This window comes from Rhinatrema bivittatum, chromosome 6 (genome assembly GCF_901001135.1).
Source record: "Rhinatrema bivittatum chromosome 6, aRhiBiv1.1, whole genome shotgun sequence".
In the NCBI taxonomy this organism is placed as follows: domain Eukaryota; kingdom Metazoa; phylum Chordata; class Amphibia; order Gymnophiona; family Rhinatrematidae; genus Rhinatrema; species Rhinatrema bivittatum.
Window position 1 is genome coordinate 75,383,720 of NC_042620.1, and position 23,577 is coordinate 75,407,296.

At 43.0% G+C, this 23,577-nt stretch overlaps 1 protein-coding gene across 3 annotated transcripts in view; it reads left to right on the top strand.

Moving 5' to 3' along the window:
- Positions 1-23,577, top strand: part of RIF1 (replication timing regulatory factor 1) — a 438,203-nt gene that overhangs the window by 182,492 nt on the left and 232,134 nt on the right. For all 3 annotated transcript variants that reach the window (XM_029605462.1, XM_029605460.1, XM_029605461.1), the window contains exons 20-21: positions 4,133-4,282; positions 18,482-18,581. In XM_029605462.1, the coding sequence (XP_029461322.1) occupies positions 4,133-4,282; positions 18,482-18,581 (250 nt within the window). The remainder of the gene's footprint in view (positions 1-4,132; positions 4,283-18,481; positions 18,582-23,577) is intronic.

The following is a 23,577-nucleotide window of genomic DNA, read 5'->3' on the forward strand; positions in this document are numbered from 1 at the left end:
CTCGGGCGCAGGGAGGCGCATGCGGCGCAGCGACAGGCAGATAGGCAGGGCCGTGGTGAGGATCACTTCACCACAGCCCAAAGAAAAAGATCGTGTTGAATGCGCTGATGCTCCTCCTCCTTCCTGCCTGTGCGGCCCCGGAAGTAAACGTTGCCGGAGCCGCGTGGGCAGGAAGGAGGTGAAGCATCAGCGCGTGCAGAAGAGGAGCATCGCTTGCGCTTACGGGCCGCCGCGAATCTCAAATCGCAGCGGCCCGAGAAGAGGAAGAAGCCCGGTAGCAGGGCCGCTGCAGAGCCCATCCTGCGGCAACCCGCGAAGAGGAGGCCCAGAGGTGAGAGAGAGGCTGAGGGTCTGTGTGTGTGTGTGTGTGTGTGCGTGCGTGCGTGCATGAGATGAGTTGAGAGATTGTGTGTGAGGACCTGAATGTTTGCAGAGACTGCATGTGCTTGAGCAAGACAGCATGTGGGAGTGAGAGAGAGCCTGTGTGTGAGAGTCAGACAGCATGTGCCAGTGAGAGACTGTGTGTATGAATGGTTGTATGAGAGAGAGCATGTGACAGTGAGAGCCTGTGTGTGTGAGAGAGAGAAATGCATGTGAGAATGAGAACCTGACTGTGTGTTTGAGGGAAGAAGATGGAGAGAAAAGAAACAGAAAAAAAGACAATATAAAAGGAATTGGAAAAAAAAATAAAGGGAAGGTGGAAAAAAAAAAGCCTGTGACCAACCAATTAGAAAACTAAGATCAGACAGCAAAGGTTAAAAAAATATATATTTTTAGTGATTGGCACATGTAATCTTTGGGAATGTGCAAGAATAGCAACATCCCCAATAGTCATGTGGCAGCAGTGACAGTGGCAGCAGAGGAATGAGAGAGGTTCCGAGGTTGCTGGCAAAAGAGGGGGTCTGCCTTTAGTGTGTTCATGTGTATGAATGGGACTCTGCCTGGGGGTGTGTGTGTGTGTGAATGCATAGGTGCCTGCCTGGAGGATGGAGCGGGAGTGGTGTGAAAATGAATGGGAGCCTGCCTGGGTGTGTGTGTTTGTATGTATGTGAGGGAGCCAGTGAGTGTGAGAGCATGAGTGTGTATGAGAAAATCCAGGGGAGTAAGAGTTTGTGTGGGAGGGGGGGATGGAGGGGGAGAGAGTGTTTTAATTGAAGATTTAGCAGACGAAATTCAGCAACAAAAAAGTCACTAAGCAGGCAAGGTAAAGAATTATTTGTTTTTGCTTTATTAATAAATACAGTACATATATTAAAATTATAACTTCTTGTTATTAGAGCTACAAATATCACAATTATGGATTTTTCTAGAAGTGACACACCACCCGAGTTATGCTCGGTTTTTTTATGAATTTTGACACACTGAGCTCAAAAGGTTGGCCATCACTGCTCTATGCAGAGACACATGGTTGCCAGTCCTGTCTCTGCCGGCGCAGAAGACAGTCTGGAGCAGACAATAGGGATGTGCATTTGTTGCTCCATTTGTTTCATTTGCTGTGGTGGCACATGTGTACCTTGTGGATTTATAGTATGTACGTAACTTATTGTTAAACACGTATGTGCATATTAAATATACTCTAGAAAATGGAACAACAAATGCATATCCCTAGCAGACAATAGCCTCATCTTTGGATCCATGTACTTCAGTGTTGCAACAGAGTGAAAAACAACCCTTATGGGTCTCAGAAAACGAGAGAATACTTCTGACCCCAGCCCAAAGGCCACATCACCCATGAAGCAGTTAACATAGTTGGTGAAGGATAGGAGGTGGAGTTTGGAGCTGCTCCTGAACAAGATGAAATATTTCCACATAGTGCATGCCTTACCACAAGAGTTGCTAGCTATAGGTCTAAACCCACAGAAAATGAGGCAGGATTCATCTTTTCCAGGGAAGTCCTTTTTTTTGGGGGGGGGGCTGCTGAAGACCTTTTGCAAGAATATGCATTGCGACATGTCTAAAAGAGGATGAGATATTCAGCATGAAGGGTGTTCAACTAAGAGGGGAAGGGGAAAAGGCTGTTTGTCCATTTCCAGGAGTCTGTCTGTCTATATAGGGAATATAGTGTGCACATATCACTTCCAAACTCATCACAAAGAAAAATATTCTGCAAGACTTAAAAGTGGACTTTCAGTGGAACAGATTTTTAAACAGAAATCTGAGAAGAATCTGTCATCTGTTTAATGGCAGTTTTTATGTTGCTAAACTGATTGCAGAGAGTGGGGACTCCTTTACAGATGGGGACATTGTAAAGCAGTGCATGGCTGCAGGGTTGTGCCCAAATAAGAAATGTGGGGATAACTTGTCTGTCAAGTTGTAAACAATATTTAACAATTTTGATTTTATTTCCACTTGCACTTGATGAAAGTAATGATGTAAGTGACAGGTGCAGCTTCTACTTCTTATCCATGGGGTTAACTCTAATTTCAACTTCTAAGGTGCTTGCTAGTCTCCTAAGCCTCAAGGGAACAAAGGAAGGGACATTTTTGCACATCTTTGTGAAACAGTTGGTAATTTGGCTTTAGACTGGGCAAAGTTAGGTGTGACAACTGATGGTGCTGCAGGCATGGTGGGTAAAAGGAAGGGACTCAGCCACATAAATAGGGAAATGGATGAACGTGGTCTTGCACATCCAGTACAAATCTTCTACATAATTCATCAGCAAGCATTATGCTGCAGCAGAGTAGTGCAGTGAGAGTCCGTCATGAGGGTACATTGTGTACATTGTAATTTTTATCCAAGCAAACGGTCTTGATCACAAATAATTTCAGGAATTTTTCTCATCTTGACTGTGTATGAAGATGTGCTGTACCACACAGAAGTGCGATGGCTGAGTAGGAGTAGAGTTTTAAAACATTTTTATGAACAGCTTTCTAAGATGAATGTATTTCTATTGACAAAAGACAACTGTCCCTGAGCTCCCCAATCAAGAATAGAAATGGTACCTCACCGTTTCAACTGAATGCTTGAACTATCTTAATCTATAGCTGCAAGGCAAAGTCATTTGAAAGTACTCTAAGTCTGTTTGTAAAGCACATGAAAGAGGGAACTTGGCTTATTTTTCTGCTGAAGCACCAGGAGTCCCATTGCGAGTATAAAAAAAAAAAAGTGCTGATGTATTGAAATGTTGCAAACTGAATTCCACAAAGATTTTGTGAACTAATTATCCATGTCAAAGATATTCGATTTTTTTTCAAAGTCCATTTTCAGCTGATGTATATGAAGCCCTGCTGCCATATCGGGTTGAGTGGTGAATTGACAATCTAGTGATGTCCTGAATGACTTGTTTAAGTCAGTGACTTATTCAGACACCAAAAAATGGTTCTTAAAATGTCTAACATCTTTGGCAGAACCTATATATGTGAACAAACATCAAGAACGAAATTACTTAAATCTTGGATGAGATCATGAATCACTTGACAAAAATCTGCATCAGTCATTGAGACTATGTGGCTACCTTAGAGCATGTCAGTTAGAAACAAGCCCACAATTCACGCTGATTAGAAGAAAAGATAAAACCGTAATTTCACTGAACTTAAAATATTTTCGGAATATGAAGTGTAACTATACGTTTGAGATGTTTTCCTGTTGTATCTTGTCAAGAGCAACTTTTTATAATTATATGGGTGACGTTGAAATTAATAAATTTGTGCCACAGCAAGATTTGTTTGATTTATCCCCTACTTTTCAAACTTCCAGTCCCCTCTCCCCTTCTGCTTTTCCCACCTGCTCAGCACAGTCCATGGCCTTCTGAATAGTTCCAAAGGTCCAGTATGGCCTCATTCCAAAAGGTTTGGGAACCTTCTAGCTTAGGACATGTTAAGTGTATTAAATGAATCTCATCTGCAATGCATTACCAACCAGGGTTTTGCATTTTTAACTTGAAAATCTGAAAACAAGAGTAATAACCTGCATTTTTCTTGTAGTAAGAGGTAAATTATTTCGGTTCTTCCTTAAATCCTTAGTTTCCAAGCCTGGCAGAACTGCATACCAACATATCCACTATGTAGTTTCAGGGCATATTCAGCTGGCTAGTTGAAATGCTGGGATGGGAAAAGTTCTTTAGAACATTTCAGTAAAATGTCCCTATATTAGCTTATTCTAAAGGCATATTTATATCTGTTTGGTTGTAAAGCCCACAATGAAGTCATTGCTGCGCACCTGGTCAGAACTGTATAGAGCCTTTGCTCGCTGTGCGGATCTTGTGTCAACAACTGAGGAGAATGTGTGCTGCGAGGAGCTCTGTGCAAAAATACTGCATGGAATAGAAGATGAAGCCTTAATAGTGAGTATTGTAAATATCAACCGACAAATATTATGTTGCAATTGCATTAGAAGTAATGTTAGCATCCATATTTGGCCTCAGATTTTATATATAACTTCTACTAAAATGTACTGACTGAGGATCTTACAAACATTTCACTGTGGCTCCAATTTTATAAATTTCAAGAGTTCAGAAAAGATGTAAAATTTGCTGTTTGTACATTGCTCTGCTAAATAAGTAGATTTATGTAAACCGAAGGGTCATATCTCAAGCATTTGTGCTTGAAAATTCTTAAAACATTTTGGAATCTATACATTAATGGGCATACCTTTTGCTCCAGTGAACGTGCTGCTTTGTGCTGCAGACATGGGTTGATTAAATGATGAAAGGAACTCCTTTGACTATTTTACTGTTTTATAATTTACATTAATCAATAGTATTTTGTGTTGCTTTGTTTGCCTCGTACAGTGTGACATTCATTATATAAGAATTAAATCATACCTCAAATTCTTCTAAATTTTTACTGCTCATAAATGCATGTTTCTTGGACTGCATTGATTCAGATCGCAAGTTTCTTGTCTTGACTAGAAAAATCAAATTAATTGAACAATGAGTATTTGCCATATAATATGGCCAGTATCTTAATTTGGTATAGTTATTAAATAGCTTAATTAAATTAATTCCTTATTGTCCATTCCAGGTTAGTCCAGACAAATGGGTTATGTCCTCCTGCCAGCAGATGGAGACAAAAGTTCAAAGCTGACCACTCTGTTTCACAGTCTCTAGCAGATGGTAGAGACATGTGGACTAGTGCTGCAGCTGGGAGTGGGCTGCTCCCGGTTAGGTTGTAGACTCAAGTTCTCAATGCAGCATAGGCAGAGCCATGGGGTGCTCTGGGTAATACTTCTATTAGGACAAATTCTTCCTTCCCCCCTTGAGAACCGACTCAGTTGGGGTCTGAGTTCCTGTACTGATGGGTCAAGTACTGTGTGAGCAGCTGTCACTTTGTTCCCTTGATGAGTCTGACAGCAGGAGCTACTGACAGTACACACTTGTCTATTTTGGGGGAGCAATGGGGAGGCAGTAAAATATATTAAAAAAAAAAAAAGGGGGGGGGGGACCTGATAGCACAGCATTTTCCTTGGACTGCTTCACGGTCTCCTGTGATGTGTCAATTTGTACTTGATCAGAGGGTCTGAAGTTATCAACCCCCTTCCACCCACCCCTCCCCCACCACCTATTTGCTTCTGGTATGGCTGTAGGGAGGAGATGTGCGCTTCAGGTATATCATGGCAGCTCAGTGTATCAACCAGCGCATTCTGCTTGGCTTGCGACTAGGCAGATGCGATCCACAGAGGGTTGTCACCCTACCAAAAGGTGGAACTGGGAGGGTCTGCAGATTAATCCCTGGTTCCTATGGTGGAAAGCAGCACTGTAGTGCACATCAAATAGGACCCAATTAATGTTCCCTTTATGGTAGGATCAGCAACCATTTTACCGCCACGTCATCCCAAAACTAAATTCAAGCATGCTAGACTGTTTCCTTTCCCTTTCCCTCCAATAGTCGAACAGGGAATTTGTTGGGACCATGTAATTTTCTCAGACACAGCAAAGCTTGTGCAGTTCCAGTTCTCTAGAGATATATTTCAGCAGGTGACATCACAGGCATGTTAGAGATCCTCTCTCCCACCCTCTGCTAGCAGAATGATGGAGGGAATACCTTGCAGAAGTCTCTTCCCTTCCACAAAAATGAAACTTCCTGTGGGTCTTTCAAGGCCAAATTAGGCTTGTGCTTGCTGTAGCCTGTTAAAAAAAAAAAAAAAAAAAAAAAAAAGACACAGAACAAATCCTACCAAATATTTAATTACCCCCAATGGGAGTGGTGAAAAGAAAGAAAGATACTTGGTATGAAAAATTACACCAATTAAAGTGTAATCATTAGTCAAAAAAACTTCCAGTAGTTGAAAGTGATTTTTATAACTCAATATAATGAGCTCTCTTCAAAATCCTTATACAAATTAGTGGATAAATAAATTGTAAAAATGACTTACTTTCATACTTACATGATATGCAAGCTATTACGATGTACAAAGTCCAACGTGGCACATGTTTTGCAACACGGCAGCCTCAGGGATACTCCTTAAATGATTACAAAAGGATACATTAGAACAAACACAGTTTGTATTATTCTAATTGAAAATAAAACAAATCTTTCATAAAGATGATTCTCAGTGAAAATAAGGGGCCCATTATTCAAAGCGCATTCAGCGCTATTTAGCCAGATAAGCAGGACTTATGCAGCTAAGTAATGGCCTCTGGATATGCATCTGTGTTCATCAGCCACTGTTTAGCCGTAAAAGTCCCTTATATGGATAAAAGTTACTTGCACAAAAAGTAGGCGTGTACTGGGAAGATCTGGAGCAAATCGACTTAGCTTATAACTTATATGGTTAACTACTGATATTCGGAATTAGCCACATAAGTTTACGTCTAAGTTTAGATGCCCCATAAAGCAAGTCTAAACTTAGCCAGGTAGACTTATCCTGCTAAGTGTGTGCATATATTCAGTGGCTGGCCTGTGCCGCTGAGTCTACATTGGAACTTAGCCGGATTAGTCATATCCAGCTAACAGGGTAATTTATCAAATAGCGTTAAGGGTTCTTCGCATGAGATAGCACCATAACATATGGTGTGATGCAAATCAGAAAAAGAGGAGGAGTTAGGGGCGCGAGTGGGCTGGGTTCACCGTTTTGCGAATCCCTATCGCACGGCTTTAATGCCTATTTTTAGCTACACCTTTTTCAGTAGCGTTAAGCCGTGCAATAGGTTGTGTTAAGACTTTATCGCATCTTGCGATGTATTCTTAGTAGTTTTGAAGTTCCAGGAGCATCAGAATAGCTAACAAAGCCATCCGAGAGACAGAGGGAGACTAGCCATAATGCCCTCACACTAGGTGGGCCTCTCTATGGGAGGCCCACCTAGTAACTCGAGGTGAGGTTTAGGTATTAGTGTTGGGGTTAGGGACCACTTTGACATTCAAAGTGAGATGTACGAACAGAACAGTGCTCTCTTGAGAAGATTTGATGACCTTCGGAGTGAGAAAACTCACTCAAAGATTAGATTTGTGCATTGTTCTCTCAACCTAGCTTGATGTTACCCAAGTAGAGAGTCCCATCAAGCTAGGTTGAGAGAACATTGCACAAATCTCATCTTTGAGTCAGTGTCCTCACTCCAAGGGTCATCAGATCTTCACAAGAGAGCACTGTTCTGTTCATACATGTCACTTTGAATGTCAAAGTGGCCCCTAACCCCCTACACTAATACCTAAGCCTCACCTCGAGTTACTAGGTGGGTCTCCCATAGAGATAATAAATACCTATCTATTGTGAGAGCATTATGGCTTTTCTCTCTCTCTCTCCCCCTCCCTCAGTGGCCCTGATAGTAAACATGGTCCCCCCCAGTGGTTGTATGTAGGAAATACAATTCTGGCACTTATCTCAAAGTGCGAAAAAGTTATCGCATTTTGCAGTAACTTAGCGCTTCGCAGAGGTATTACAAGCCCCTTTTTCTATCTCATGCGATATTTAGTGCATTTTGATAAATCCAGGCCTAAGTTACTTAAACAGCCAGCTTTCAATCTTGGACCCTAGTTTCCTAAGTAGAAACTGTCTACATAACAATACTCTTAACAAAATGGTGCATATACCAAATGATGCACTGTTTATATTTTGAAAATATCCAATGAACAGTTGAAGAAAAGTTTTCATTGTGATGAATGCTTTTCTCTAAATTTATTAGCCTCTGAATATTGGGAGCACTAATATAAAAAGATAAACTTAATCTGCAACTAATTTGAATTATGGATTATTACAAAAAAATGCCACTCAGTGTCTGCTTTATTCCTAGGTGCTTGTAGGTTTGCATCCCCATATGTTTCCTGCTTCATTTGACTGTTGAAGATGGGATCTTTTCAGTGAGATATACCTGATTCCGGCCTTAAATTGGCCAAGACTAAGGGGACCTATATTTCTTTCCTAAGGAAGAGAAGGATATGGTGTTGGATCACCTGGTAGGGAAGGAGGGAATGTCCTTGTCTTTTGAGACCATAGTTAGTGGATGGAATCACAACATTCAGTGCCCCCCCCCCCCCCCCCCTCATGATAGAAGGATTGAGTCGATGGTTATCTATTTCAATCTTGCGTCCCTTTTGTTTTGTCCCGTCATGTTTGCCTATAGTTTTAAACGATGCCTCCAAATGTAGGAGGGCTATGACTGTCACGGATCCCCATGATAGATGTGTCCTCTGCCTGGGGGCATTGCATGACATCTGGGGTTGCAGCAGATACACCTAGATGATCCCGAAGGAATGTCTGATCCGATTCGGTAAAATGGAGCTCTTCTTTGGGTCGGAGAAGGCCAAGCCATCAGCATCAGAGGCATTGACACTGATGGACACGGAGCTATTGATATAGGTGGGGCCGTCTGTTCCGTTGATGCTGTCAGCTGTTAGGGGCACCAGGGACGGGCCATCGTTGAGCTCCTCTAGGCTGAGGACAATCGGGTTCCTTGTCATCTGCCTCAGCACCGGGGATGGACCCTGTTGAGCATCAAGGGAAGCCGAAACTTCGACACCAGTCACCATTGATGCATGTTGCCAGGCATGAGGATGGGCTAGCTCACACTGTGATGACCCCGTGGTGAGGAGAGCCAGTTGTCCTCCAATGCCGAGGGTGCACCACCTACTTAATTGGACCCTGTGCAATCCACCAATCCTTTTCTCGGTTCCAAAGAGGATCTGGTCATACCTCTGTCCCTGTCTGTTCTGGCATGGGCAATGTTAGAGGAAGAGCTTGAAGGGCATGTGTAGCTGGCAGTTGAGAAGGTGATGCAGAGCATCTGTGCTGTGACACAGATGCCAACACCGGTGCTAGAATCTCTCTACATGCTCAGCGGTGAGTTACCGACTTAGCCAGTGTCAGTTCCCAGGATGGTATCTATGCCCGTCGGGACATCGCTGCCACCCTCTGATGATATGGTGTTTGTGGCTGGCTCCTCGAAGGAGGAAGATCTGCCCAGGCCAGCTGAGACACTGAGGCCTGTGGCATCCTGTCTGGTTCTGCCGGTGCCTGTGCTGCTGGCAAAGGTCGAGTGCCAGGGCCCAATCTCGTCAATGATAGTGGGAATGAGGGATTCTTACCCCCTTGGGGATGACTCAACAGTGGTATCCGATGCCTCCAGTGGTCTCCCCTCGGATCTGTCGTCTCCAGAGGAGCGAAGGAAGTCCCTGCTTGAGGACCTCTCCTTCGCACAGTTAGGTTGATGGCAGAGGCTATTCCCTTTCATAGAAACATAGAAATGATGGCAGAAAAGTTTACCCAGCAAGTTTATGGTAGTATCTTCTGTGCCAAGCAGGTTACACCCATGCTTATCAGTTTCCCAGACAGTAAAAGTCAGGGCCCTCATTGGTTGCTGTTTGAATCCAATTCCCCATTACGCTTGCTGTTAAAGCAGAGAGCCATGATAGAGTTCCATCAAAGTATCAGGCTTATTGGTTAAGGGTAGGAAACGCCACACAGCAAGTTACCCCCATGTATTCTTTTCTTCATTTCCATTCTCTAGCCTTTAGAGGGAACCACCATGTTTATCCCATGCCCCTTTGAATTCTTCCACAGTTTTCATCTTCACCACCTCCTCCAGAAAGGCATCCGAAAAATCCACTACCCTCTCCGTGAAGAAATATTTCCTGATGTTGGTTCTGAGTTGTCATCCCTGGAGTTTCATTTCGTGACCACCTAGTTCTACAGATTTTTTATTTTCCCCCAACGGAAAAGGTTTGTTGAAATTGCATCACTAAAACCTTTCAGGTATCTGAATGTCTGTCATTTCCCCACTGCACCTCCTCTCTTCCAGGGTATACATATTCAGATCCTTCAGCCTCTCCTCATAGGCCTTCTCATGCCAACCCCACACCATTTTCACTGCTCTTCTCTGGACCGCCTCCATCCTTATTTTGTCTCTCTTGGCTGAGGAGGATGCCAGGCACAAAATACTTGAAATCCTCCAGTTCATGGAGCCTCCTAAGGAAATCGTGACAGTCCCAGTGCATGAGATCTTTAAGGAACTGCTTTTGAGGATGTGGGAACACCCCCTTACAGTGCCTCCTGTGAACAAGAAGGCGGACACAGTCTATCTTGTCTAGAAGGCTTCCGATTTCAACAAGCCATAGCTGCCCCACCAATCTGTGGTAGTTGAGTCTGCTCTCAAGAGAGCCAAGCATTCTATGACCCATTCTTCGGTGCCCCCAGGGAAGGATCCACAGAGTGCTAGACACTTTGGGGGGGAAGGTTTTTCAGGGGCCTATGCTCACTGCCCGCATAGCTTCCTACCCAGCTGTACATGAGCCAGTACTTGCGGGACATCTGGAAGCAAGTTCAGGAGTTGGCCAAGCAATTGCCTAAGCAGGACACGCTCATCGCTGGTGCATAAGGGCCTGAAGGGTGGAAAACACAGGTCTGCGTGACCTACGATGTTTTCAAAACAGCATCGAGGGTTGCTGCAGCAGGAATCGGTGCCCGCAGAATGGGATAGCTGCAGGCCTCTGATCTCCAACCAAAGGTACAGGAAAGCCTTGCTGATATGCCGTGTACTGGATAGAATCTCTTCAGAGATAAGATTAAGGATACGGTGGCATAGATTCAGGACCACCATGAGACCCTTCAGCGAGACTCTGCTAGCACTCCGGACCTGTCCTCAGAGAAGGGCTACCAAAATAAGGGGAATGGAACAGCTCCCCTATGAGGAAAGACTAAAGAGGTTAGGACTTTTCAGCTTGGAGAAGAGATGGCTGAGGGGGGATATGATAGAGATGTTTAAAATTATGAGAGGTCTAGAACGAGTAGATGTGAATCGGTTATTTACTCTTTCGGATAATAGAAAGACTAGGGGGCACTCCATGAAGTTAGCATGGGGCACATTTAAAACTAATCGGAGAAAGTTCTTTTTTACTCAACGCACAATTAAACTCTGGAATTTGTTGCCAGAGGATGTGGTTAGTGCAGTAAGTATAGCTGTGTTTAAAAAAGGATTGGATAAGTTCTTGGAGGAGAAGTCCATTACCTGCTATTAAGTTCATTTAGAGAATAGCCATTGCCATTAGCAATGGTAACCTGGAATAGACTTAGTTTTTGGGTACTTGCCAGGTTCTTATGGCCTGGATTGGCCACTGTTGGAAACAGGATGCTGGGCTTGATGGACTCTTGGTCTGACCCAGTATGGCATTTTCTTATGTTCTTATGTTCTTAGAAAGTCGGCAAGATCAGGACAGAAATAATCTTTCGTTTGCCAAAGGAAGTACTATCCTCTGCCTTCTCGCTCCCGTTAGCAACACCAGAGCTCTCGCAGCTGTCCCAGGCAACAGAGAGCTCTGAAGTCCCGGCCAGCGCCTATCAACTCCAGGGATGGTATTCTGACAGATTGAAAGGAGTGTAATCCAGTTACCCATACCCGGGTCGATGGATCTGTCTATCGGGGGAAGCCTGCAGTTCTTTGTGAACCAGTGGCCCAGTGTAACCCCAGACCAGTTTGTTCTTTAAATTGTCCATCAAAGGTACCGATTGAACCTATTAGATGCCCCACCAAATTTCCCTTCAAACCCATTTTGGGGTCCAGTAGCACAACAGGAGATACTGCTAATGGAGCCTCTCCTCTCTTTTAACAGCCAGAGCAGTCAAACCTGTTCCTTCAGGGCAAAGAGGGGTGGGGATTTTACTGCAAGTACTTCCTGATTCTAAAGAAAACAGGACAACTCCGTCCCATCCTAGATCTAAGGGTCTTGAACAAATTCATCAGAAGGGAAAAGTTCAAGATGTTTTCACTGGGCACCTTGATCCCTTTTCTAAAACATGGGGACTGGCTAAGTTTCCTCGATCTGAAGGACGCGTATACACACATTGAGATCTTCCACAGTCACCAGAAGTATTTGTGATTCGTGGTAGGAAAACAGCACCTACAGTATCATGTTGCCATTGGGCTTGCATCAGCCCCATGTGTATTTACAAAATGTCTGGCCATGGTGGCAGCGCACCTCTGTAGCCTGGGAGTACATATTTTCCTTTATCTGGAAAATTGGTCAAGAGTGCCTCTCGGGCAGGGGCTGTCAGGTCCATGTGCTTGACCATCTGGGTGTTGGAGTCTCTAGGGTTTGTCACCAACTATCCAAAGTCTCATCTTAGCCCATCACCTCAATTGGACTTCATAGGAGTCCTGCTAGACCAGCTCAGGGCAAGGTTTTTCTGCCTCGACAAAGAGCCATCAACCTGATGACCATTGTGGCAGAAATTCAACAGAGCCAGCAGGTGTCAGAAATATAGAAATGACGGCAGAAGAAGACCAAACGGCCCATCCAGTCTGCCCAGCAAGCTTCACATTTTTTTCTCATACGTATCTGTTTCTCTTAGCTCTTTGGTTCTATTTCCCTTCCACCCCCACCATTAATGTAGAGAGCAGTGATGGAGCTGCAACCAAGTGAAATATCAAGCTTGATTAGTTATGGGTAGTAGGGGAAGTAGGGAAGTCAGCTTGGCACATGTTAAGGTTGTTGGATGACGTGGCCGCAACAGTTTGTCACTCCCTTGGCATGCTTGTACATGTGAAAGGCCCAATGGACCCTGAGATCATAGTGGTGTCAGTCCATAAAGAGCCTCCAGGACAGCATCCAAGTCACCTCGCCCCTCTGGGACTCTGTCCTGGTGGCAGATAATTTCAAAACTGGAACGGGGGATCCCTTTTCAAAGTCCCCCCTCCACCCAAATTGTCTTAACCACAAATGCGTCCACCCTGGATTGGGGAGCTCATGTAGATGCGCTCAACACCCAGGGTATCTGATCTGCCCAGGAAAGTTGTTGCCAGATCAGTTTCCTGGAACTCCGGGTAATCAGGTATGTGCTTTGGGTTTCAGAGATCAGCTGCCCTACAAAGTCGTCCTGATTCTGACAGCCAACTAGTGATGTATGTCAGTAAGCAGGGAGTTACGGGCTCATACCTCCTGTGTCAGGAGGCAGTTCAGATGTGGTACTGAGCCCTCTCTCATGGAATGGTGCTCAGGGCCATGTACCTGGCTGGAATGGAGAATGTTTTAGCAGACAGACCGAGTCGTGTCCTCTGACCCTATGAATGGTCTCTGGACCAAGGGGTCGTTAATTGGAACTTCCGCCTCTGGGGAAGCCCGGATGTGGATCTGTTCGCAGCATCTTAGAAAGGAAAGGTCCCTCAGTTTTGCTCCTGGTGCAGGACATGCGACAAACCAGTCTTAGATGTCCTCGCCCAACATTGGGGCTTGGGTCTTCTGTACGCATATTCTGTGACTCCGCTGGTAGTGAAGACACTCTCTTGAAGCTTCCTGAGGATAAAGGGACTATAATCCTCACTGCCCCTCACTGACTGAAACAGGTCTGGTTTCCACTCTAGTGGAAGTTATCCGTCCGGAGACAAATCAATTTGGGGACTTCCCCAGATTTCATCATACAGGATCGAGGCAGGTTGCAACATCTCAACCTCCAAGCCCTGTTGCTCACAGCCTGAATGTTGAGGGGGTAATTCTGCAACCACTCAATCTCAGAGATTGTGTCTTGGGCCCTGGTGACTTCTAGAAAGCCTTCCACTAGAAAGTCCTATGGATTAAAGTGCAGGAGGTTTTCCGTGTGGTGTGAGCAGGCCTTAAGATCCTTTCTCCTGCCCCACACAAAAACTACTTGATTACTTTCTATACCTATTGGAAGCTGGCTTGAAGACAAACTCAGTTCATCTGAGTGCAATTGGTGCATACCACAATGGTGTAGATGGTGTGCCGATCTCTGTATAGCCTATAGTTGTGCGTGTCATGCGACATGTGCTTCGGTTTGACTCCCTGAAGGCCTCTCACTGGTGAAAGCTCCTTTTGAGCTGCTGCACTCCTGTGGCCTCTGAAATATCTGGCCTGAAAGGTCATATTTTCAGCAGCGATCACTTCAGCACACAAGGTCAATGGGCACCAGGCATTAGTGACTTATCCATCTTATCATAAATTCTTTCATGACATTGTGGTCTTGCGTATGCTCCCTAAGTTCCTGCCTAAGGTGGTGACTGACTTTTATCTTAACCAGTCCATTGTCCTGCCAACATTCTTTCCCAGGCCCCATTCACACCAAGGTGAATGAGCCCTGCACAGCTTGGACTGAAAGTGAGCCTTAGCCTTTTATCTGGAGCAGACATAAGCCTATAGACAATCCATTCAGCTTTTTGTTTCTTTCGATAGTAATAAGTTGGGCATTGCTGTTGCCAAACAGACACTCTCTAATTGGCTAGTGGACTGCATCTCCTGTTATGCCCAGGCAGGACTGCATCTTGGGGGTCATGTTAAGGCTCATTCTATTCGAGCCATGTCTGAATCTGTGGCCCACTTGCGAGCAGTTCCTGTGGAGGAGATGTGACTGGCTGCGACATGGTGTTCTCTTCACACATTCACATCTCAGTATTGCTTGGATAGGGATGGCCAACGAGGTAGTAGGTTTGGCCAGTCTGTCTTTCGGAACTTGTTTGAGGTTTAGAAGCCAACTCTGTTCCTGCCTGGGTCTAGTTGTTTGTGTTCAGGCTGTTCCCCCTTGTTACCAATAATACCATTGGCATCTGTTTTGGGTGTTTTGTTGGTCCCTTTTCTGTTGGGGGACAGCCTGGAGCTAGGGATTCACCCATATGTAAGGACTACCATCCTGCTTGTCCTCTGAGAAACAGTTACTTACCTGTAACAGATGTTCTCAGAGGACAGCAGGATGTTAGTCCTCAAAACTCACCTGCAATCCAGCAGAGTTAGGTTTCCAGTACATGGGTTTCCTTTTTATTTTATCTTTGTCTTTGAAGGGGACCCCCGTGTGGATGCATGCCATAGTGCATGCCGGGCTTGCTTAATTTATTTTATTTATTTATTTAGAGTTTTTTTATACCGGCATTCGTGATTAAAAATCACATCATGCTGGTTTACAAATAACAGGGGGGTGTGAAAAAAACCCAAAACGGAACATTAACAAGTGCAAAGAGGTCATAAAGTTACATTACAACAAGGTTGATCTAACTGGGGAAAGAATTAGAGCAAGATAACTGAGCAGTTAAGGATTAAATATTTACATTATATTTAATGAGGCTAAGTCAAAGTTCTAGAATGTTTGACATAAGTTTTCTGTGCTGGGCGCCATTTGATGTCACCCATGTGTGTAAGGACTAACATCCTGCTGTTCTTGGAGAACACCTGTTACAGGTAAGCAACTCTTCTATTTCAGGTCTCCCAGAAAGGGCTCCTCTTAGGCATTTCCTCACATGGATACACAGGGGTATTCCTGCTTATCTTCCCTAGGGTTACTAACATATTTCTTAGATAAGTTATCATAGATTCCTTAATGACAGCTATCAGGCTCTTCCCTTGTGCTAACCATGACCCTGGATACCTGCTGGTCAAGGAGTAGAAAAGGCCTCCCTATGCAGAGATGTACCTTGGTTACTCATTTATTCAGATGTCAAATATTCAGGGTCAAGTTAGTGCAGGAAAGCCATTTGGCCACAGTTAGGGTGATAGTTGTGGAATTCCTAGCTGACTGATCATCTCAAAGAGCAATTAACCTGAATGTAGCCTAGGACTTGCAGAACAAACAGGAGATCTGGAGCCCTTGAATTCCAAGGCCATTTCTTCTTTTGGATACAATGTTTCCTTGTGTGCCAAAGACTGAGGAAAATATTGCTGAAACAGGCTACAAACCAGAGAAACAAGGGTTCAAATCCCACTGCTTGTGACTTTGGGCAATTCACTTTATCCTCAGTTGCCTCAGGTACAAATGTAAGGCCTTATTTTTTCCTTAGTCACAGAATGGAAAAAAAGCCTTAGTAAATGAGGCCCTTGGATTGTAAATCCTCTGGGGATAGGGAAATACCTACAGTACCTAAATGTTATCTGCATTGAAGTGCCAAAATTGCTGTAGATCTTTCTTGGGAGGTTAGAAGGAGCCTGAGCACATAGCTTTCATATGTGTTTCCTGTATGGAATTGATTTGGAGTCTTTCATGGTTAATTAGCACTGATGTAGGGACAGGAGTCCTGGTGGAGAGCCAGTAGGTCCAGTTTGAGGGCCAGAGCCAGCTGTCTAATATTCCTAGAAATCCTGGCCTCCATCATAGAAGTCAGCCTGGGTTGTGGTTGTCATTGTAATGCCATTAGTTGGTGTGAACAAGCTGAGGGAACTTAGCAGCTTTCGCATACCATGTTGACTCAAATTTGGTCTGAGACAGTTCCCCTGCAGGACCTTGCAGGACCTCACATGTCCAACAGTCTTCACACAGATGGATATTTTGAGCTGACACTCTTGAGACTCTGAAGTTTTGACCTACTAGGGGTCAAGTAGGCCCATTTTCCAGCCTTGAAAAGCTCCAAAATGAATTAGTTCTTCAGCTGGAAAAAGAAAGCAGGAGTTTGAGGAGAAGAGGATTTAGATATCCTGATAGAACCATAACTGGCTTCTTATCTCCAGCATGTTTTCCCACCAGGAGCTTGGACATTCCTGGGACCAAGTTCTGAAAGTGCAAGTAGGGATGCTCCTTCACCCTTCTCCATAGTCAGAGAATTCTTCCCTAGTAGATCCCTTCCATTCTCTTTTGCAGTCTTTTCTGTTGAGAGAATCAGGCTACTTAGGGTCAGGGGTTACAGCTTTTGGTACAAGTAGTGGACCTGACTTAGTTTGGAGGCTTTGAGGTCATTTTATGGAGGAGACCGTATTTCTCTTTGAGGGATCTATTCCTTCAATTTTGTCCTTTCATCAGAGGAGACTGGGATGAAGGCATAACCCATAAATCTTGCAGAGGGCAGGGACCAACTCTGGCTTACTGCAAGGGACACAGTCTCAGAAGCTCTCTTGCTACTCTTGGATGGGATACTTCCAGGGAGTCAAGAATACATGTCCTCTGCCTGAACCTAGCCCTGAGCCTAGTTTTGAAGAGAGCTAGCCTCTTCTAGAGCCTCATAGGGTAGCATCTCTTATTTTATTGAAATCTCTTTGGTAGTCTTTGGTAATATTAAAGGAAAGGGTATCTCTGTACCCAGAACTGTCCCTCTTTGGAGAGTAGTGCTTCTCTTCTGTCTGAATCGGATTTGTCTGACTTATGGTGAGAAAGTTGAGTGATGTAGACCAAAACAGAGTCAACTATTCTCAGTCCATTTTAGGTCACCTTTTGAGTTGTTTATAGGTGACAAGATCCTTCTGAATTTTGAATAGGTCTTTGGTGTATTGATGTGTCCTATTAAAGCACAGTGGTTTCTAAGGTATCAGTTTCAGAAAGATCATGGACATGAACACTTTAGCTTGCTGCAGTAAGAATTTGCAGATCCCAGAGGACTGATGAGGGCGCAAGAGTCCTCATAAGCAGTGTCAGTATAAGTCTTTCTTTCCAGAGGATAATGGCAGGGTAATGCTCTTGTCTCCACTGTATCTCTTCTCTAAGTATCTCATCATGGGTGTGCAGCCTTGAATGCAAGAACTCTGAGAGCTATCATGGCTTCCTTTCACTTGGCTGGATGGACCTTGGGTACATCCCACTTCTCTGTATTAGTCTGGCATGGATGATAAAGGGGGTGAAATTTAAACTCTCCTGTTAATTTCCTTTCCTTTAGTCCTGCCAGACCAGTTCAGAGCCCACCCAGGGAAGCCATGGCAGATGGGGGGGGAGCTGTATCTGACAAGTTCAGAAAACTAACAGCAAGCATGATATTGCCCACTCTGAAGGTCCTTAGCTTAATCATGACCTTGGTGTTGATTTTTATTCATGGTTTAATGCCCATGGAGTGAAGTGTTTTGGCTGCATCAGCTTTGGTTTTGGTGGTGATTTGGAAACCAAACAATTGCCTTTGGTTGTCTTAGCTTTTACATAGGATGCTGAAGTACTGAAAGAAGCATGAGAACTCTGTAGGGGGAGTGAAGTCAGATTTTAGCCTTTTTTTTTTTTTTTTCCTCGCCAACTCCAACTGTTGAGAGGGAGACATAACCCATTTGTCTGGACTGATTTGGCAGGACTAAAGGAAAGGACATTAACGGCACATTTTTCAATTTCACCCTATTCTGCCTATATTTAATTATAGAATAAATACACTTTCTGTGTTTTATGGTAACTAAATTTAATGTTGTAAATAGTTTTTTATTTTCTTCCTCAGAGCTTGTCGTTGCTTGATGGTATTGCTCAGTGTGTCACTGTTGTAGTTGAGTGCATCAACTTCTCACCATATAATAACAAGTTTCAACCAAAGATTAAAGGTGAGATTTGTGATTATTTGACATTTTAGGAGCATACCTATTGCAAATAACTCTTTTTTACAAGTTGTCTAGAGCAGGGGTGAGCAGACTTTGAGCCATGGCTCCTCCTTCCATTCATGCAATTGGTTGGGGTCCCCCAAGACACACGCCACTCAAGACAGGCACAGACACACAGACATATACTACACCTATTCAGAAAAACAGACACACACAGAGAGGTATAGACACAACATACCCAGACAGACAAACACAGCCACATTCACCACACAGAGAGAGAGAGAGAGACAGACCATCTCACACAGTCATAGTCCACACACTCAAACCAAAGCACACCAGACCAAAAGACATAGGCCACACACCACAATGGTAAGACTGGAAAATAAAAATAAAACAGGGATGGTAACTTTAAAACAAGCACGAGCATGCCCATATAAGTGCATATGTGGGTGCGAGCACACATGCACCTTAATTTTATATTTTATTTGGATTTATTTACTACAAATGAAAGAAAGCAAGTATAACGATGAAAAAGAAAAAAATACATAAAAAGAATACACATACTGCATCTGAGTCTTCATTAAATGGAGATCGCCAGAAACCTTTTGAAATGTTATCAATACAGGAGGATATTTAAAAAAACCCAAAAAAACAATAATCTCCAAACAAGCAAAATTACCCAGCCAAACTATCCAACAGCCTTATCCTTAATATAAGTTTCAGGACGTAGATCAGTAAATACAAATGTGTTTCTTTGAAAAGTCACCTTTTTTCTTAAGTACCCATGTAAATGTATTGTATCTCCTATAGCAATAACTGTTTTTCAACTAAAGAAATTGTTTCCTATAACATTGTATAGTTCAAGAGACATCAGGGAAATATCTATCTGTTGACCACAAAATAGTCTTCCTTTGTTTTTACAAAATTTCTGAAAAATCTGATCCTTGTTCTGCTGTAAAGAAAACGTAACTAGAAGGGTAGCTGTTACGGGAATGTCATCAATAGAACATTCAAGAAAAGCAAAGTAGAGGGGTGGAGCAAGATGGCATCTACTTATTGATCTTTCTAGCTGCATAGAGCCCTTTTCCTTCGATTTTCTATGTTGCCTATATCATTATGGTTAAGCGAAAAGGGAAAGTTAGAGTTTACCCGACTGAGCTCTCATGTGTCCCTGGTCCGGGGCAGATTGAGCAATTTGTCCGAGAGAGTGCCCAGTCCAAAGTATCTTCTGTGAGAACACCTTGCAGAGAAGACTGTAGGGAAAGGATTTGCTACAGTCTCCTGAGGCTTTGGACATCTCACTGAGTCTGGAGGAAAGAAGGCTAGTATATCAAGTCGGAGAAAGTTTTGCGTCTCCAGTTAATGACATCATTCTATCTGACACATTGAGGAGGGCTGGATGGAAGCCACAGAGCTGGCAGCATCAAGTGGTCCTGAAGAGATGATGGTCAGGATGCCAGAAATTACCCTCATGAGAGACCAAGATACAATTGTTTCTCAAGAAGGAACATATCGCAGTATGCTTCAGGTGAGATTACAGAAATCTTTGACTAAGACTCAAGTATTTACTTTGGAAGAGATTTGGCTAACTATTGAAGGTCTTGGGAGAGCTTTGCATCTCCAAATTGCCCAGGTTGTTGTAAACTTAAGATACTAACCATGATTTGGTGACCAGGAAAAATCTATGGCAGAGTGCTCTAAAAGAGTGGACACTATGGAGCAGAAAGCTGAGCAACTTCAAACAAATGTCACTGCTCTGATTAAAGATAATTCTGTGATTCACAGAAAGTTGGAGAATCTTAAAATATCTCTAAAGTGAAGTCTTCGTTTGATTAATTTTTCTAAGATTGATTTGATTTTTCTAAAAGAGATGTTTAGAAAATATCTAACTGAAGTTTTAAAAGTTCCAGCTGAATCTGTTCCACCAGTTGCTCATGTTTTTTTACCTGCCTGCATTCCAAAAGGAGAAAATCGCAATTTTAGAAGGGGACTTAGTTTCAACTCCTTATTGGACACTGGAAATTTAACAGCTTTTGTAGAAGACTCTTGTGAAAGTCATATTAATGTTGCAACCTTAGTGGTTAATTTGGTTTAGGAACCAAAGTTTGGATTATGAAATTATTCTTTCAGCATAGATGAGTTATTTTATTGTAAAATTAGAATTTTTCCTGATGTAGCTCGTGCCACTCAACTAAGACATAGACAGTTTCTGTTAAAACACAAGGTATTGCAGATTGGTACTGCTGTTCTATCTGAAGTATCCAGCAAAATGCTTAGATATCGAAATGTTAGCTATGGAGTTCTTGAACCCAGCCAATTGTCTTTTTTGTTTTGTGTGTGTGGTAATGTTCCTTCTGTATCACGATTGATTCTCTGTTTTCTTGGTTAAGAGTGAGGGACTATCCACATTGTGTATCCCATCACCCCTTCATGAGAAGATATAACCTTTCTATTTTTAGAAAGATATTACATTTTTGACAATGCGGAATAATTATTTATCGAAATAGACATTATCTCTGTTACTTTTTTTTTTTTAAACAATTCAAATGCAAACAGCCTGGTCATTGGAAAATTTTAAAAACACAGATTCTTCCTTCTCGTGCCATTTTCAGTATTCTCCAACTGAAAATACTGAAAATGAGGGCAGCTATCTGAGAATTCACATTAAGGAATTATCTATAGCATTCAAAAAGAGATCTTGCTCTTGAATTTTAGACCTTGTCTACTGTAATCTTTCTCAGTTCTGAACTCTAACAGTCTTATCAGCCTCAGATACTACTCACCAAATATCATAGTTATATTGGAAGGCTCCTCAATATCATCTTGATCAATAGGAAGAGATATTGTAGAAGGTTAAGGTACCCGCTGAACTAAACTATTGGTTTCTGAAGGTACCACAAAAGCTCCTTCCTAAATATCAGAATTAGAAGCCCATTTCATCTTACTACCAAATCAGGAGATATAGAAGATAAATCCACTTCCAGATGAGTCTTAAGACCACTCTGTTTACTAGGAGAATTAGTTTCTCCCGCAGTTCTAGTGACTAAAAGTGTAGCAGCATCCTAATCAGGCTGTGGAGGGGCAAATTCATACCTGGAGTTAGTGAAGTGCTCGAATTCAACGACGACTCTTTATTTCTGTCCATACTGGTATTAGCTGGTAGCCACATTACGTGATGGTCCATCAGGCCTTGGATGGGAGTTGTAGATATAAAAATCTTGCCCTTCCTCTTCTTGCCCATTGAAACTCCTCACGAACCAGAAAAAAAAAATCATGCAATAGGTATGTGCCGCAGCCCCAATGGTTTTAAAAGGCCCAAACGTAGGCAGTTGATGTAGCCTGTGAGGAAGGGGGAAGGGCAATATCTGCCTAAGTCTCACCTGCTCTCCTCCTCCCGGCTAGCGATCCCCTATGCACATGAATTTTATTTCCTCTTCATCCAGGCAGGCCAGTCCGCACAAGTGGGTTATGCACTCCAACTAGCAGATGGAGACAGATCAGCTGACTTGCTGATGTCACACTCATAGCCCTGCACAGACAGCCTGTCAGTATTCTCCGTCTCCAGCAGATGGTGGGTGAGCTTCCTGGGAGGCAGCAACGGGACAGCATAGCATAACCGCAGACAGATGCAGCCTTGCTAGCTGAATTGAGTATGCAGGCTCCTGAGTGTGGCAAGGAACTTTTATTCACCCGGTGATTTACCTCTAGGCAGTATCTGTGCCGCATGGGGAGGTCTCTGTACGAGCGTTTGGTGATTTGTGCCATGGGCTGTCTCTGTGCTGCATGGCGGGGAGGCCTCCATTCAACCGCAGTAACGTAAACTGGTGGAATCAGAGCCTCTTGGAGAGTGCGGGAGGTTTCCATGGCTGTGATTCTATCTGCGGCAGCAGTCTGAACAGACCGAATCTGGTCACAGACTCCATTTTGTTAGTTCTAATGTCCTCGTACTATGTGGTGCAAATTTTCGCCAGGTTTGACAACTATGGGCATGGGTGGCTCAAGAGAGATTCTCTGGCACCCCTATACCAGGATGAAAAGCATGGATCTCCTAGGTTGCCTCTATTTATTTTATTTTATTTAAAAGTGTTTGTATACTGTCTACAAACAGTGTTTAATCAAAACGGTTTACATAACTAAATAAAAAAACAAACATAAGTAAAGGTTAAACTTAAAAAACGTAAGATTATAAAAAGCATAAAATTACAAAAATACTCAAAAAATAAAAAAGTATCTAAAACAATTTACATAAGATAAATCAATATATAATAATGTTGTGCCATTTTATTTGCATGCATGAGAGAAAAGAGGTTATGTTATTTAGAATGTGATATGGAATGCTGATTGAAATAGGTGTGTTTTAAAGGATTTTTTGAAATGTTTAGAGTTGGATATGGATCTTAGAGAGTCCGGTAGTGCGTTCCATAAGATTGGTCCAATGACTGAGAATGCTCTTTTTCTGGTGATGTCAAGACGGGCCTGTCGTGGTGATGGGATATCTAGAAGGTTTTTGTCCAGTGATCTTAGATGTCTAGCGGGTTTGTATATTCGGAGAATGGAGCATAAAGTAACAGAATTAGGAGTGTAAATGAGAGAGTGTATAATGGACAGGATCTTGAATTGTATTCTGTGTGGTAGCCAGTGTAATGATTGAAGTATCTGGGTAATGTGATTTTTTATGGAAGAGTTTAAGATACGTGCTGCTGCATTTTGGATCAGCTGAAGTGAGTGAAGTGTGTTATCTGGGAGACCTATATAAAGAGAATTACAGTAATCAAGCCCCGAAAAGATAAGTGATTGAAGTATAGTCCAAAAATCGTGAAAGAAAAGTAGAGGGCAAAGCCGTTTCAGGAGTTGGAGCTTATAAAATGAATTTCTGGTAATTGTGGATATGTGTTGCTTTAATGAAAGGTCTGAATGGATGGTTATACCTAAGTTTTTTGCAGATTTGGAAATGGGGATAGTGATTCCATTAAATACAAGTTGGGAGGGGGGACCTATG